Here is a 16,555-nt window from a genome sequence, read left to right as displayed (position 1 = left end):
GAGTTGACAAATATCCAAAATAAGAATGAGGGTATCAAATAACAATTTGTTGACCCGACATGTCTGTAATGGAAAGAGTTGCAGACCATTGAACTAAACACACAAAAATTCCCCCTGCAAGGTTTCAGAAAGTTGAATTAGGCTAAAATGCTTGTTTTACAGGAGTGTTTTCCAAGTCATAACAAGATTTCACAAATTTATAAGTGTACAATATTCTGAACACAATCCTCTTATTGGACATGTAGAACCAGAGAGTAATCCCATTGGCATTTATTAACGAGACTACTTTTAGATATTTTCAGAATGCAGTAATTTTAAAATATTTTCTCCCTGGTTTTGCAGCTACACAATTAATGTGAGCACAGTGAAGGAACACCAGTGAAAGCCATTTCTGCATTATTTTCCCTCCTTTAATCTTAAAAAAGGTAAAACATCTATCATGAATTAATGAGGTAACTAAGTGATTAAAATCTTATATTTCGTACATTTCATACCATCTACTAAGTGTTGAAACCTGCAAAAGTTAATGGCAAACAGAATATAGAAAAGGAGAATAGAGGGATACATTGACTCTGGATAAACACATAACCTGGTCCAGCACAAAATTCCAAAATACCAAACTACTTTGCAGTCACTCCATTACACACAATCTGATCCAACCATAACATTTAAAAATAAATCTTGGTCCAAGCATAAAATACCACTATTAACCAGGTTTTTAAATACCACACTACATATAGTCAAAGCACTACTAAATTTCACTAAGAGACAGTAGCACAATTTAGAATCTAATCACTTACATAAAAAGTGTTGTTTAGACTGAATTACTGAATGAATTCACTGTACACAAACTTTAAAACATTATCTTGTGGTTTTTTAATGAATAGTTAAATTGGCTGCACTAACAGTTTTCAAATATTTGCAAATTGGCTATTTTTATCTACAGTTTATGGAAATCCTGATCTAAACATAATCCTTATTCAAGCATAACATTTCTTGGCAAAGCAGTCTTGTGTTTATAATATCTTGATGCACTCTTTATACAAGGGAGGAAAGGCTTCCAAACTCTCAAAAAGCAAAATCACAGTAGCAAAATCTTATTAAGTGGATCATATTCAATAATTGCTGTTTCCCAGTATGCACCCTGTTTATATCACAGGTAACTTTTAACAAAGATAATCTCCATGTTCCTATTTTATTAAAGTTTCATAGTTAACAAACACGATCTGAACTACAACTATGAAAATTGTTCAAACATGGTACAATTGTCCTGTTCACACAAGAAATCGGAGATGTAGAAAAAAGCATAACAAAGGCTACAACCAAAACCAACCCCCCATATGCCCCCTAACCCCACCAATAAATCCCATTTTCTCCCGAAAAGCTGATGGTAATTAAAAGCGAGATATAAATGGCTGTCACCTGAGATAGAATCCCTCTGCTGATCCCCTGACTGTGTACTTGACCGTTTCCAGGTATAAAAAGTCCATAAGGTCACCCAACCAGGCTGAGGCACTAGGCAGAGCGGGCACTCTCCATCGTAGCAGAACTCACCTTCAGGCTATCAATGAGGTTAAGGCAAGCACATCCACCACCTTTACCCCTGACCATAGCCCTGGTGAGTCTGACACCCCAGAAGTGGCCACCAATGGACAAGGCTCTAGATCAACGTTGAGAACCGCTGACATGGTGTTCTTACCCTACTTGGCCCAATTCCCCACTCCAACCCCAGTAAACGCTCCTAACCTATGGGCAATTTAGCATGGCCAATTCACCCAACCTGCACGTCTGTGGAGGAAACCGGAATAATTGCACACAGACACTGGGAGCATGTGCAAACTCCACATACAGTCACCCGAGGTCAGAATCGAATCTGGGACCCCGGCTCTGTGAGGCGACAGTGCTACCCACTGTACCACCCCTGTTCGACCAGGCTCCAATGACCACAGCCCCTCCCCTCACCACACTCCTTTTCACTAACCAACCTATGTTTGCTAGTGCGGTGACCCTTTCCCGAGCAACACCCCTCCACCCCACCCCCCCCCCCCTCCTCAGTAACCTGGCCCCACGTGCCCCCTCCCTCAAACCAAGAAACAAAACAGAACCGCAGCCATAAGAAAAAAAATAGAAAATTTGTAAACAACACCGAGACAGAAACAAAACCCTTATTAAATAGAAAACCCTCCAAGACAAAACAATCCCTGTCCCGACCAAATCCAAATCCTCTCATCTCTTTTCCTTCAGCCTTAACGGACGTCTCAGTTGCCTCCATCGTCTCCAAATAAACGTCCGAGTTCAGAGTCACTCTCAGCTTTGCTGGGTAGACCATTCCAAATCTTACTCCTCTGCCGTCTTCACCCATCCAAAGGTCGTCCGCCTTCTCACCAACTCCGCTGTCCGATCTTGATATATGCGTATACTAACGCCTTCCCACTTCAGATCTCATCTCTGCTTCCTCAGCTCAAAACCTTCTCCTTCACATGGTAGCTGTGGAAGTAGACTATGACCACCCTTGGTGGCTCATTCGCTCTAGGCTTCAGGCTGAGCAACCAATGTGCCCTGTCCAACTCATACCGGGAGGGTTTTTTCTCTCTCTCTCCCCTTTCCCCACCCCCAGCAACTCAGCAAATATCTTTGCAAAGTAGTCGGTCTCAGGCCCTTCACCCCCTCAGGCAGGCCCACGAATCTCAAATTGTGCCTCCTAGACCTTTTCTCCAGGTCCTCCACCTTTGCTCTGAGCCCTTTGTGGACCTACGCCACCCTCCGCAGTTCCTCACGCATCGAGGCAAACTGGTCATTGTGTTGCGACAGTGTCCCCTCCACCTCCTTCAACTTCTCTCCTTGCTCCTGCACCTCGAGCAACATCTTCATCACTGTCGCTTTACCAGGGCAATCGCCTCCTCCAGCATCTCCCTCTGAAACACCTCCAAATGCTTAGCAAACAGCCTTTCGAATTCCACCGCCATAACCGCGATAAGAGTTTCCATCCTGCAGGACTCACACTAGCACTTACCGGCGGACTTTCACTCGTTCCCTTCTTTCCAGGACCTTTCTTCTGGGACTTTGACATTCCCCAACCACCTTATGACTTCCCACACAAACTCATTCAAAAACTATCCCCGAGACCGGGCATAAAAGTCCCAAAAACCAGAGACTCTAGCAGGAGCTACCCAACATGCGACCTCCACCTACATGCCGCCACCCAAGTTCTGGGACTTATCAACCTTCAGCCCCATTAATTTCTCCAATACAACATTCTTACTTACCAATTTCCTTCCAATTTCTCATTCCTCCTCATCCCTTGGATTTTTACTTCTGGGCGATTCCTTGTCACTTCATCAACGAAGACAGAATCATTGAGCTTTTCTGCCATTTCTGTATTCCACATTGTACATTCCCCTGACGCTGTGATGGACCCACATTTGTTTAAGCTAAATATTTCCTTTTTACATGCCTATGGAGCTTTTACAGTCATTTTAAAATGTTTTTTTGCTAGTTTATTCTCCTTTTATCCGTTTCCTGGTTCACCTTTGCTGTATTCTACAATGTACGCAATCCTGAATTTTAATACTATTTCTGGCCTTTTCTTTTAATGTTATAAAATCATCAACTTCCTTTGTGAACCACTGTTGACTGACTTTGCCTTTTGAGTTTTTGTGCCTTAAAGGAATGTATAGTTGCTGTAAACTATGTAATAATCCTTCAAGGACTACCCATTGCCTATGTACCGTCCTAATGAGGAAGTGAACAAACAAATATGATAGACAGTAGGACCCTGAGGGTAATGAGTTCACAGATAGAGAACAAAGGGATGAGCACAGAATGGCTAGGAAGTGGGGAGGGGAGCTTTGCCTCGTAGACAGAATGGTGAAAAGCATGCTGGGTAACAAGAGGCCCGGGATTGGGAAATGTGAAGTGAGCCAATCAGGATACATGGCCAGGTCAGAAGGTGTATAGAATGACCAATGGGAAGCTTGTATGCGAATCTTGATGTGATTCAATCTATATGTGCTGTGATTTCTTTGTTCTCTCCCTCACTAACTTTTGGGAGCTCTAGAAGACAGCTGCATGTTCTAAGGTCCCACGAGTGAGTCAGCCTTGCAAGCTGGTGGAAATAAAACAATAATTGATACCTGCAGATCCGTCTCAGATTTTATTGAGCCCAGACTGGCAGCAAAAGGATCAGGGATTGTCACTATCTTTTATTGTATTTTCCCAATCCACTTGAGAAAATGTATTCCTCATACCTTCATCATTTCCGTAATTCAAATTAAACACTCTGGCTTTCCTTTGAACGACCCACTTTCAAACAGAACGCAAAATTCCATCATATTATGGTCTTTCATCTGCAAATGTTCTTTCACAAGATTAATTGTTACGTAATATTGGATCTAATATAACCTGTTTTCTCGTCGGTTCCGCAACATAATGTTCCAGAAAACCATCACCAATTGTTATGACCACAATAGATGTTTATTGCTGAGAAAACCAAATCCCAGAAAGAAATTACTTTCCAATGCGAGCCGATGTTAACTCGAGAGCAATTAAAGATGGGCAACAAAGCCTGGCCTTACCAGTGATGTCCACAGTTCGTGAATAGTACATATACATATAGAAAAACTCTTCATGACTCCAGGTGCCAGCAAAAACAAAACAGCAATAAAACAATACGTTCATATTTAGTATGTTATTATTAAAGTCCACTTAGTTTGTAAAGCACGGCCATAGTCCTTTGCTTCACTTGGCATGTACATAATCCAGAAACATAATGTTGAGAGTATGAATTTCATCCAGTATTACGTGCACTAGCTTCACAAAGTCCTAAAATGCTGAAGTCACTTTGGTGATTTGATAAAATGCATTGGTCTATAATTTTGATACATCAAATATAATACATCATTTTAGAATGAAAATGTGTTTTTAAAGTACTTTGCAAAAAATGCTGTTTATGTAATCATGCAGATTTCAGCCAAGCTCTCCATATTCCATGGAGACAAAAGACCCTGTGAAGCTCTTCTTCCCCCCCACACACATACGCAAATTCCTAACCTACCGACTCCCGCACTCACTCACTCAGCAGCCCCTCTTCCCAAACCCTTCCCCCTCATTCATTTATGCCCTCCTTCCCCACTCAGCCCTCTTGATTTACCTGGTTTTCTGTCTCTCTTTCGGGTTTGAAGTATCACGTACAATAGATTAAAAGGAATGAAGAATGGAGTTCTACTTACAGCAAGGAATTCTTTAAGACGGTCTTCAATGCTTCCTTTATGAATGGTGAACAAGGCAGCAGCAATTTGGTTTATAGCTTTGGCCAGACAATGAATATTGTTGCAATGTCCTGTGCAGTTGAACAGAAAAGTTATTTTAAAGTGAGAGTAATTACTTAAATGACTCCTTCACATGCGAAGTGTATAACACCCACTGATTTTAGTCTTTCTAGTTGATTTTGATTTGAGATGACAAGATAACAGATAGATTGCATCAACAGCCATAGAAAAATTACTTTACTAGTTTCAGCTGAATTTGAAATCCAGCATTTGATAAAAGATGTTACAAGCTCCAAGTAGATGGAAAACTGGAATATAATGGGAATCATACTGGTCATATTAGCCATTTATTTTTCAGATGGTTCCAACCTGTTCCTATCTCTAATTTCCCCATTTTAATTCATGGCAAATTATCTTTTTAATGGTACTTTATGCACCACTTGCAAAATTTATAGGATTATTTAACAAATGGATATTTTTTTAAAAATTGGAATTATCACAGCATGGAATGGCCCTGATTGAGATTCCTATTATTAAGTACCTTTCCACGTCACTGTTCATCAGGGTTTAGTCTTTGCTCTATATAATCTAAAATAAGACCCAGGATTTAGAAGAACCAGGCCTTCTTGCACAGACTGAATGAAAATAGCATCTCTTTCCCCCCTCCCAATAATAAAGTTTTGAAAGGACACTAAATAAAGTCACAGAGTAATATCTACTGCTGCTGGTCGGTGCACAAAGTAACTCCAGTTTTTGAAGATGACCTAACTCATTTCATTATGCGTCATGCTATGTGTTGAAATTGATCTGCTGAAAAAAAGTTAGCTCATTCTGCACTGCTACTTGGTTCTGGGTGAACAAATCCACTACCTTCTACTCATACTCAATGGTGCATCTTTGTCAGACTGGTTCAAGGACCAAATACTGAGTCATCTCACCCACATCCTTCCTATGCTTCTTTGTGTGCTATACTACAATGATATTTTTGGGGTATAATCACCATCTTGTTCACCATCTTATGTCAAAATGGTTGCCAGCAAATCCAGCACGCAATCTTATTAGTTTATGCACAAAATGATTCAGGAAGGATTTCACACTTACTATGCTTGACCCCGTCACTTCTGATATCCTTAAGGACTGTTTAGTATAGTTAGTAAATCCTCCTTGGGAGAGACGGGCAAATTCCTTTTTCAGCTCATGACATAGGTGATGTATTTAACATGGGGCTGTGCTGTAAGACAGCATATGACCCGCCCCAGAGCTGTCTAATACTAGGCTGGCATGGAGACAGCTCCAACCTTGTACCCTTTAGTGTATATTTGTGTACAGTTCTACGAACCAATAAGGACTTGCAGTTAACCTATGCAGGACTACAAAGTCAGATCTACCGAACTATAACCAGCATCCTACAACATGGGGGCAGCTTGTGGAAAAACCCAAAGCCTCTCAGAAAATGCAGAGAAAAATTAAAATGCAGAAAGACTGAGAAAAAATTTAGTAAAACAGTCTGATCTGAAAAGGTGCTCCAGGAGCAGCTAAAATATTGCCAGGAAAATCCTCCAAAGTGGCAGCACAGTGGTTAGCACTGCTGCCTCACAGCACCAGGGACCTGGGTTTGATTCCGACCTTGGGTGACTGTGGAGTGTGCACATTCTCCACATGTCTGCATGGGCTTCCTCTGGGTGCTCCGGTTTCCTCCCAGAGTCCAAAGATGTTCAGGTAAGGTCGTTTGGTCATGCTAAATTGCCCCTTAGGGTGGCATTTGCAAGAATAGGATGGGGATTGGGTCTAGGTAGGGTGGTCATTTGAACGGTCGGTGCAGACTCAATGGGCTGAATGGCCTCCTTCTGCACCGTAGGAATTCTATGATTTTATGAAAAGCTTGGCAGCTGGAGGCAGAAATGTAAAATTCCTTACTGCGGCAGAAGACTCCATTGAATCTCCTTTGGAAGACCAGTTTCTAATCCCAGAGTTCAGAGTCATCATTCCTAGAAGGGATGAGCTATATATTTTAAAACTCTAGGCTACAGAAAGTCCGGACAGATTTTTAAATAATCACTCAGAATTAGCATTGCTAATATCAAATCCCTAAATCAGCACCTCAACACCATCCAAACTCACTGAAATGGGAAACATAATTAATTAAATAATCCTGGAGAATCTCAACTTCTAACTGTGAGAAAACCACGCTTTTGACAAATTCACGACTTAATGCTGAGCAGCAGAAGTTTGCAGGCTGCCGACCATGGCAACCATTGTTTACTTTCTTTTCAAGCTGAGCGCGATAGCGATTTTAGTGGAGTCGCCCAAACTAGCAAACACAGGAAATCAATGCGTCTCCAAGTGAATAGTTATACCATCTTGGAATTCAGAAATCTCTTAAAGCAGAACCTGCAGTTTTGAAAATGTAACTATGGATTGGAATTTCACACTTTCAATCCAATTCAGATTAATTCAAGGCCATAATCACATAATTCGAATATTCCCAAAACACAGCATTGCTTCAGGTTTAGACAAAAAATTAAAAGCAGAGCAGGTTAATACACTGCTTTACTCAGTAGGCCCAATTGTGGACACATTATTGCAAGACAGGGAATCAATGAATCATCTGCTAAATTTGAAGAACTAAAATCTTTTGATGTTGCAGTAAAATACTCAAAAGTGCTAAATTTAACAAGCGAGTCCAACAATGAGGAGAACCAGTCAATTCATTTATCAATGATCTGTGCAGGCTGGCAGAAAGTTGTGAATATGGAATCTGAATTCAGAGAGAGAAGTGGTAGAAGTAGCAAACGACGCTACATCTGACCTCATGTAAGCAAAGGAATATCTAACCCTGGAAAACGCATTCCAGACACTTAGGCAGTCAGAATTCCGTGAGCAGCACAGAACCATTTTAAGCTGAGAAAATAAACCATGGTGCAGAGGTCAATCCACAGTTCAGCTAGTTAAGCAAAGGCACAGGGACACTCCAGATAAGGGTAAGCAATACCTAACCTGGTCAGAGTGTCCATGCCAATGCTGTGAAGCAGGCAAGATCAATGTCCTGCAATTTCAGCGCAACAGAACTGGATACTCTGACAGACTGGGCAAAACAAAAACTCAAATGCACAGACGACCCCAAGATCATCCATAAGGCCACAACTTCAAGCCCGAAAGCATCAGGTTCCTTGGGTGAGGACGACGGTCTTAGTTTCTCATTTGGTAATGTAGACATTTCAGTCAATGGTCATTTAACAAAGGAGCCAGCGTAACAATCCTATCAGACAAAGGACTGCGGTTGGTGAAGCAGCGGCTGACGTCACCCACAATCTCCCTTTAAGGGATAGGGGAGCTAAAGCTCCAAATGAAAGGCACCCTGTAAAGTGGAACTGCCGAGATACAAGAATAAAACAAATCTGTGAGACCCTCTTTACAATACACAACCAGGATTATTGACTACTAAGCTACAAAGTCTGTTGAAGTTAACCTGTTGCAGAAGATTGACTTGGTCAGCTGGCAAGGGCCTGGTTCCAAATACAAATGTGAGTTCCCAAAACCCGTCACAGGATTAGGGTGGATGAAAAACACATACAAGATCGCAGAGAGGATGCTTGTGCCTATTCACACCATGTCAGATTCCCCACCCACTCATGAAACAAGTGCAGCAACAGCTGGATGAGACCTCAAACACAGGAGTCATCTTCCCAGTCACACAACCAACTGCATGGTGTACCAGGATGGTTTGAGTCCCAAAGCTGAATAGGTCAATTGGAATCTATGTCGACCTGACACAGCTCAATAAATCCACGTCCAAAGGAGTACAACCCAGTGGACGAAAGCCTGACTCAAAGAGTAGGGTATTTTCATAACTGGATGCAACGAACAGCTTTTGGCAACTCCCTCTTGAAGAAGTGTCCAGTATTAGCTTCATAATTGACCTGACTTGTTTTTTTCCTGAATTTTAGCATAGGTGGTTAGCTACTGGATTGCCGAAGCAGATTAAATTTACATTCGTTCACTATGGTGCTTGAAATTGAACAAGGGCACATCCAACAGTTGATGGAAATGTCAACATTAACACCAAGAGAGAGGATTTTGGCTAATTCCAAAGTATCCCCTTTCTGACAATTTGCACATTTTGCTTATGGATTTAGAAAGAGACAGCCCTACTCCAATAAGAGTTATGTGACTTGTATTAAGTCTAAACTGAGATGCTAGTTCTAGTGTTCTAATCTTTTCACTGCAGAGTTTTTCTCCAACATGCCATATAAATCTTTTGTACGAAAAAGATAGTAGTTTGGCAAAAGCCAATTTAAAAAAACATTTAACCAACAGTTAATGCAAATGTTATAACCAACATAAAGTTTTCTGAAAGCTATTAAGCAGAACTAAATATGTAGGCATCCAAAAAATCTTTCTCACACTGACAAAATCAAGGTGAATGACGAATACCAATAACAAAAATATATGAACTAAAGATGTTACTTGGCTCAAGGGGATGGGAGGGTAGAACAAGGAGATGATTATGACTTTAAAACTTATTAGCTCTAAAATCATCAGCAATTTTCTTCATTGATGTGCTAATTGCATGGCATGTTACATTGCAATATGAATTTATAGGTCAATGGTCTATAACACAAGTAAAATCTATACATCAACATTGTTAAAAAATCTGAACCCATTAGGTTAATCTTTATACCTCTTGGGAATAATTAAATACATATTTTGTTGAAGACCAAATTTTCTTTTTTTTTGAAGTGAAGTAAACATTACATCAGCAGATACTCAACAAGAAGATATTACAAGGATGGCTTACAGGACGTAAATATTTATATTAATCACTTTGCCTTTAACACTCCACATTGGATGATTAGCACTTACCTTCAATAGCAGGACTATATTGGGACATGACATTACTGGCTAGAGTTGGAAGGGATACAGCAACAAACACCATAAGGAGGCAGGCAATTTTATATTCTTCCTCTGGACTAATGTTCTCTGTGAAGAATTGAGAGAGAATATTAATTAAAACCACTACTCTTTGTTTTGTGAATTACACGTTAAATCACTCTTTCCTCATCCTCCAATAAAAATGCCATCAAAACATGTCAAGACTACTGCACTAGATGCCAAGTACATCATCACTGCGAGAAAGTGCTGCGATTCTGAACAGCAGTTCTGATGAAAGGTCATCACCTGAAACGTTAATTGTTTCATTTTCCACAGATGCTGCCAAACCTGCTGAGTATTTCTAGCATTCTCATTTATGATACATATTTTTCAGTATGAGGAACATGAGGATGTAGGATGCAGCTTCAATTTCGGGTGAAGTGTACATAGCTAGCAAGATACAGCTTATTGAAGTGACATAATCAAACATTGATGGAAAAACACAAAGTAGGAACTCAAATTTTAATGGTGAAGAGAACACTGGCAGAAATCAGTATGTACCTGTGTTTTGTGGAAGACATTGGAACTAATTCAGAACTATAAGTACTGCTGTGTGTTTCTTTGCAGATGACCTGAGGTCCAATAAGAGTTACAAATAATTATCCAGATGTTAAGAGATAAATATTTGGGGATTCTGTCAGGATGTCAGTTCTAAAGGATGTAATTCAATTGGCAACTTGTGTCAGTAAAGTGCATTATTTTACAATTTTGAATTTTGCTCGACTATTGAGCTTTTTTGTGGGGAGAGCTGTGGAAAGGTCAATAATTATGAACTCAAATGGAAAATTTCACCATTGCAGATTTATCAAAAGCACCCACTGTCCTGATAACAGGAAGTTACAAGTTTGTTTAAAATTTAATTAAGTCTAACTTACTGAGGTTGTAAGTAAATATTTATGGGCACACTGATACTCAGACACAATTTCCAGCTTGTCTAACAGACAGAAACCGAAGAGTGAATCAAGACGAAGAGTGTCAAAATTGAATGGATATTTTCCCACAATGAGCACAGTTATAGATCGACAACTTCCAAACTATTATGGCATCACCTATTGCAGAGTAAATGCCTACACTGCCTAAACAATGCCAAAGGGGAGAATTTTTTCTGCGCTTGAAAAGAATGGATTGATGATTTCACAACATGCATTAGATGGAAAAGCTCCACACAATAAACCTCAAATCTATCTTCAGAATACCTCATTTATTGCATCACTGAGTTTCGATAATTCACACACCATTTATCTTTATGAGCCATATTTCTGTCAAATTGTGGGCAGTAAAAATGCAAAGAGAATGCTTTCATCTCAACAGCCTGGGATGATTAAAACGCATATTTATGAAGTAAAACGACTATTCCACTGGACCATCTAATGCGTCACTTCTATTGATTTTCATTAACTTAAAATATATGCATTTGTGTAAGCTGAGGAACAAAGAAAGTGTGATATATACACTTTGCCTCAAAAGCAGTGATGGTAAAGCTCCATTCCACTTACAGATCCAATGTGGGGAAAAAGTAATTACTTTCAGTCAGTTTTCCACCTTTACCTATTGTCAGGAAAAGTTTGGACTAAGCCGATGTATGGGATGTTCCAGATAACTTTGCATCGGAGGGAAGTGGCACAGTCCAAAGATGTGCGGGTTAGGTGGATTGGCCATGCTAAATTGCCCGTAGTGTAATGTTAATGGGGGGATTGTTGGGATACGGGTTACGTGGGTTTAAGTAGGGTGATCATTGCTCGGCACAACATCGAGGGCTGAAGGGCCTGTTCTGTGCTGTACTGTTCTATGTACCTTCTATGTACCTCTATGTCTCAGAACAGGTTAAAAATTCTGCTGCAGCTCTATCCAGTATATTTTAAAAACAAAGACTTGTATTTATATAGAGTATTTCATAAACCCGAGAAATCCCACACTGCTTTACAGCCAACTGACTACATCTGAAGTGAAGTCAGTTGTAATATACTCAGGAATCGAAGTAGATTTGGTATCTTTCTCGAGGGATTTGTAGAATGATGATGCAACCCTGCAGGGGAGAATTTGGAGGTAACAGGAATCCTCGGAACTATATTACCTAAAAGGCAGCATAGTAGCACATGGGTTAGCACTGCTGCCTCAGCTCCAGGGACCCGGGTTCAATACTGGGCTTGGGTCACTGTTTGTGTGGAGTTTGTACATTCTCCCCATGTCTGCGTGGGTTTTCTCCGGATGCTCCGGTTTCCTCCCACAGTCCAAAGATGTACGAGGTGGATGAATTGGCCATGCTAAATTGCCCCTCAGTGTCCAGGGATGTGAAAGTTAGGTTATGGGTTGCAGAGATAGGGTGGGACATGGATCGGTGTCGACTCGATGGGCCAAATGGTTTCCTTCTGCACTGTATGGATTCTATGAAAAGGGGAAGCTCTCAAAAACACTGCATATTTGAACTAGGTTTTGAATCTTCACAACAAATGGAGCAAAAATTTGAGACACTTCAGAAGCTACAAAATGTAATAATAATTATTATTATTAAGGGCCTGTCTGTTACTCGTTATAATCAAAGCATTTTGGCTTGTCATTAATTACACGTAGTGTTACTGGAAGCTAACTATATCAATATTATATGTATTGAATGTATTGCTTATTCTTTCAGAGCATGTGTATGGGTTGTTGCCCAACCGTGTTGTATCGGAGTGATGCTGCCAAGGTTCATTCTTACTCAATCCCAGATGCCCTGAGAAGGTTGTTGGCTGAGAAGGTTGTTGGCCACTTCAGAGGGCATTTGGAATTAATCATATACATATACCAGACCAGTTAGAGGTGACAGATCATACAACAAAGGACATCATAGATACATAGAAGATAGGAGATAGGAGCAGGCGGAGGTCTTTTGGCCCTTCAAGCCTGCTCCCCCATTTATCACGATCATGGCTGATCATCCAATTCAATAGCCTAATCCTGCTTTCTCCCCATAGCCTTGGATTCCATTCTCCCCAAGTGCTATATCCAGCCGCCTCTTGAATATATTCAATGTTTTAACATCAACTACTTCCCATGGTAATGAATTCCACAGGCTCACCACTCTTTGGCTGAAGAAATGTCTCCTCATCTCTGTCCGAAATGGTTTACCCTGAATCCTCAGACTGTGATCCCTGATTCTGGATGCACCCATCATTGGGAACATCTTCCCTGCATCTACCCTATCTAGTCCTGTTAGAATTTTATAAGTCTCTATGAGATCCCCCCATATTCTTCTGAACTCCAGCGAGAACTAGTTATTTTATCACGGTCCCTTCATGCTAATTTTACAAAGGTGAGGTTTGAACTCATGAATTGTGAGTGCTGTAACCACCATTAAAACAACTAAAACTTATTAAATTATTTATTCATCAACATCTAGGAGACAATAGTACTCCAAAAGGAACATCCAGTTGGTTAGATTTGAGTTTTTCATCATGGTCACCAACAGCACTTAATGAAATGTGGTCACTTATGAGGTTTTGGTTGACAATGTTTGTCATTCCCTTCTGGAACATTTGGAATGACTCAAGGATTTGATATATTTTCCACCTGTGTGAACTTCCACCTTACTTTTCAAACTTCTTACAAAGAATTGGCATAAAGTTGTACAATTTTGTTACACTGAAACCACATATGGAGCCTTGCAATCTGCAAACCAAAGACAAAATACAAACCTATCATCTTACTTATGTAATTAATTTAACAGAAGCGTCCTCCCTACCCTAATTCACAGGTAGATTTAGAATTTCCACACTGCTAGATTTTTTACAAGTGAATGCAGCAGAAAATAGCCCAAATAGCATGGTCTCTTTTTTTTCTTTCTCTACCCTGCACGAAGCATATAATCATCCTGCAAACTCCACACTTTTTGAGATTCCAGCCTCTTGAACATCTGCCCCATCTTTTTCCCCACCATTTGATTGCTGGCATTGTTTTCAGCCACTTCAACCCACTGTCTGGAATTCCTTCCCTAAAATTCTCTACCTCTAGCCCCTCTAAGATTCTCCTTAAAACACATTGTTTTGATCAAGCGTATGGTCACACCTTCTAATCTTTCCTTCTTTGGTGCTGCATTTGATTTTCCTTATGCCTCTTTGAAGGACTTTGGGATATTTTTCCTGTTTGAAAGGTATATTATAATTGCACATTGTTGATCCAGATAAACCAAATTGAGGTCATCCATGGCCCCTAGATCATAACTTGGGTATTTATTGGTTCAAGAACAGGTAGGCGTAACACCCCATTTCCACAGACATCAATTCAATTCTCCAGACAGTAATGTCATCAAGAACAAAAATAATAGGGCAGCACGGGGGTGCAGCGGTTAGCACTGCTGCCTCACAGTGCTGAGGTGTCAGGTTCGATCCCAGCTCTGGGTCACTGTCCGTGTGAAATTTGCACATTCTCCCCATGTTTACGTGGGTTTCGCACCCACAACCCAAAGATGTGTCGGGTAGGTGGATTGGCCACATTAAATTTCTCCTTAATTGGAAAAAATGAATTGCGTACTCAAATTTATTTAAAAAAAAAAGAAAACTAATGCACAGTTTTGAAAACAAATGCCCACAGACTAGTCGAGAAACAACTCGGCATAGTCAAACTCACAGAATTATACATCACAGCCAATGGTCCTGACTCCTCTGCCATCATCACTGGATATGCCCTGTCCTACTAGCAGGACACACTCTCCAAAAAAGGTGCTGGCAAAATGGAATCCAATTATGAAGGAGTGGCCCCAAGAGTCCTCAACATCGAAGTCCTCAACATAAAAATCTAGACTGAGCTGGTTGAGTCTTGGCTCGCCAGACTGGGTTTATGACAGTGCTGAGAAAACAAACACAGATCAATCATTTCAATCACCCAGGAAATTGCTGTCGAAGTACTCAGGCCAGTGTCCTAGGCCCAAAAACTGCAACTGCATCATCAATACCCTTCCCTCCATCATGTCAGAAGTGGGAATGTGCACTGATAATAACACAATGTTCCAGTTCCACTTGCAACTCTTCAGATACAGATGCAGCCAATGCCATATGAAATAAGATTTGCATAACGTTAAAGCCTTAGGCTAATAACCGCACAACACTCGTTCCAGGCAATGAGTTTCCAACAAAAGAAAATCTAACACCTACTTTTGATGTGCAACAGCATTCTAATCGTTAAATACCCTACTATCATTATCCTCAGAGTCATCATTGACCAGAAACCTAACTGGATGAGTCACAAATACTATGGTTACAAGAGCAGGTCAAAGGCTGGGGAATGACTCATGTGCTTATTGTTTAAAGCTTTTTTCCACCATCTATGACGCACAGATCAATAGGGTAACGGAATACTCACTTGCCTGGATGAATCCAGTTCCAACAATACTCAAGAAGCTTGTTGACATCCAGGACAAATCAACACACTTGATTGGTATCCTATCCACCACCTTTAAATATTCACTCCTTCCAGCACCAGCACACTACAGCTGCATGGAGACAGCAGGAGCATGCCAGATTTCTCAGACAGCAACTCTCATACTCATGATTTCTACTGCCTAGGACAAGGACAGTAGCATATGGAAACTTCATCTCCGACAGGTTCCTCTCCAAGTCAGACCAAGGTGCCTTGGAAATAAATTATTATTCCTTCTTCAACACTGAAAAACTTGCAAACTCTTACCCAACGGCACCATCACTGCAGCATCTTCAAGGGCAATTATGGATCAGCAATAAATGTTGAATGTCAGCGATGCCAAGAATTAATAAAATTAAGTCACAAAAAAACAGGGCATTAGGACAAACATGGTTTAATTAAGAAAGGCCAGCATAGATCTGTTGAAGGCAAATCATGCTCAATAATCTTGAATGAGGTTTTTGATGAAGGCAACATGATTGATGTGGTACTTAGGGACTTCCAAGTAGGTGTTTGATAAGGTGCCACATAATCGACTTGTCAGCAAAGTTGAAGCCCATAGAATAGAAAAGACTACAGAAGCATAAATTTGAAGCTGGCAAGTGACAAGAAACAGGATAACGGTAAATCTTTTTTTCAGACTTGAGAAAGCTATACAGTTCTGTTCCCCATGGGTCTGTGCTGGGGCTACTGTATTTCTTGATCTATATTGATGATTTAGATCTAGGTGTATAGGGCACAAATTCAAAATTTACAGATGACTTAAAACTTGGAAGTATAGTGAACAATGAGGAGGATAGTCGTGATAAAACTTAAGGAAGACACAGGTGGGCTGGTGGAATGGACAGACAAGTGGAAAACGTAATTTAATGTAAATAAGTGTGAAGTGATACATTTTGGTAGGAAGAATGAGAAGAGGCAATGTAAACTAAAGTGTAGAATTGTAATGGGAGCGTAAGAAC

General features: G+C 40.5%; 1 protein-coding gene across 8 annotated transcripts in view; it reads right to left on the bottom strand.

The window, feature by feature from the left end:
• Positions 1–16,555, bottom strand: part of nckap1 (NCK-associated protein 1) — a 256,739-nt gene that overhangs the window by 12,006 nt on the left and 228,178 nt on the right. For all 8 annotated transcript variants that reach the window (XM_038789224.1, XM_038789226.1, XM_038789228.1 and 5 more), the window contains 2 exons: positions 10,131–10,247; positions 5,229–5,338 (listed from right to left, as the gene is read on the bottom strand). In XM_038789224.1, the coding sequence (XP_038645152.1) occupies positions 5,229–5,338; positions 10,131–10,247 (227 nt within the window). The remainder of the gene's footprint in view (positions 1–5,228; positions 5,339–10,130; positions 10,248–16,555) is intronic.

The sequence above is a fragment of the Scyliorhinus canicula genome, chromosome 2 (assembly GCF_902713615.1).
Source record: "Scyliorhinus canicula chromosome 2, sScyCan1.1, whole genome shotgun sequence".
NCBI lineage: Eukaryota > Metazoa > Chordata > Chondrichthyes > Carcharhiniformes > Scyliorhinidae > Scyliorhinus > Scyliorhinus canicula.
The sequence above is the reverse complement of the archived record's forward strand: the minus strand, read 5'-3'. Positions and strand labels throughout refer to the sequence as shown.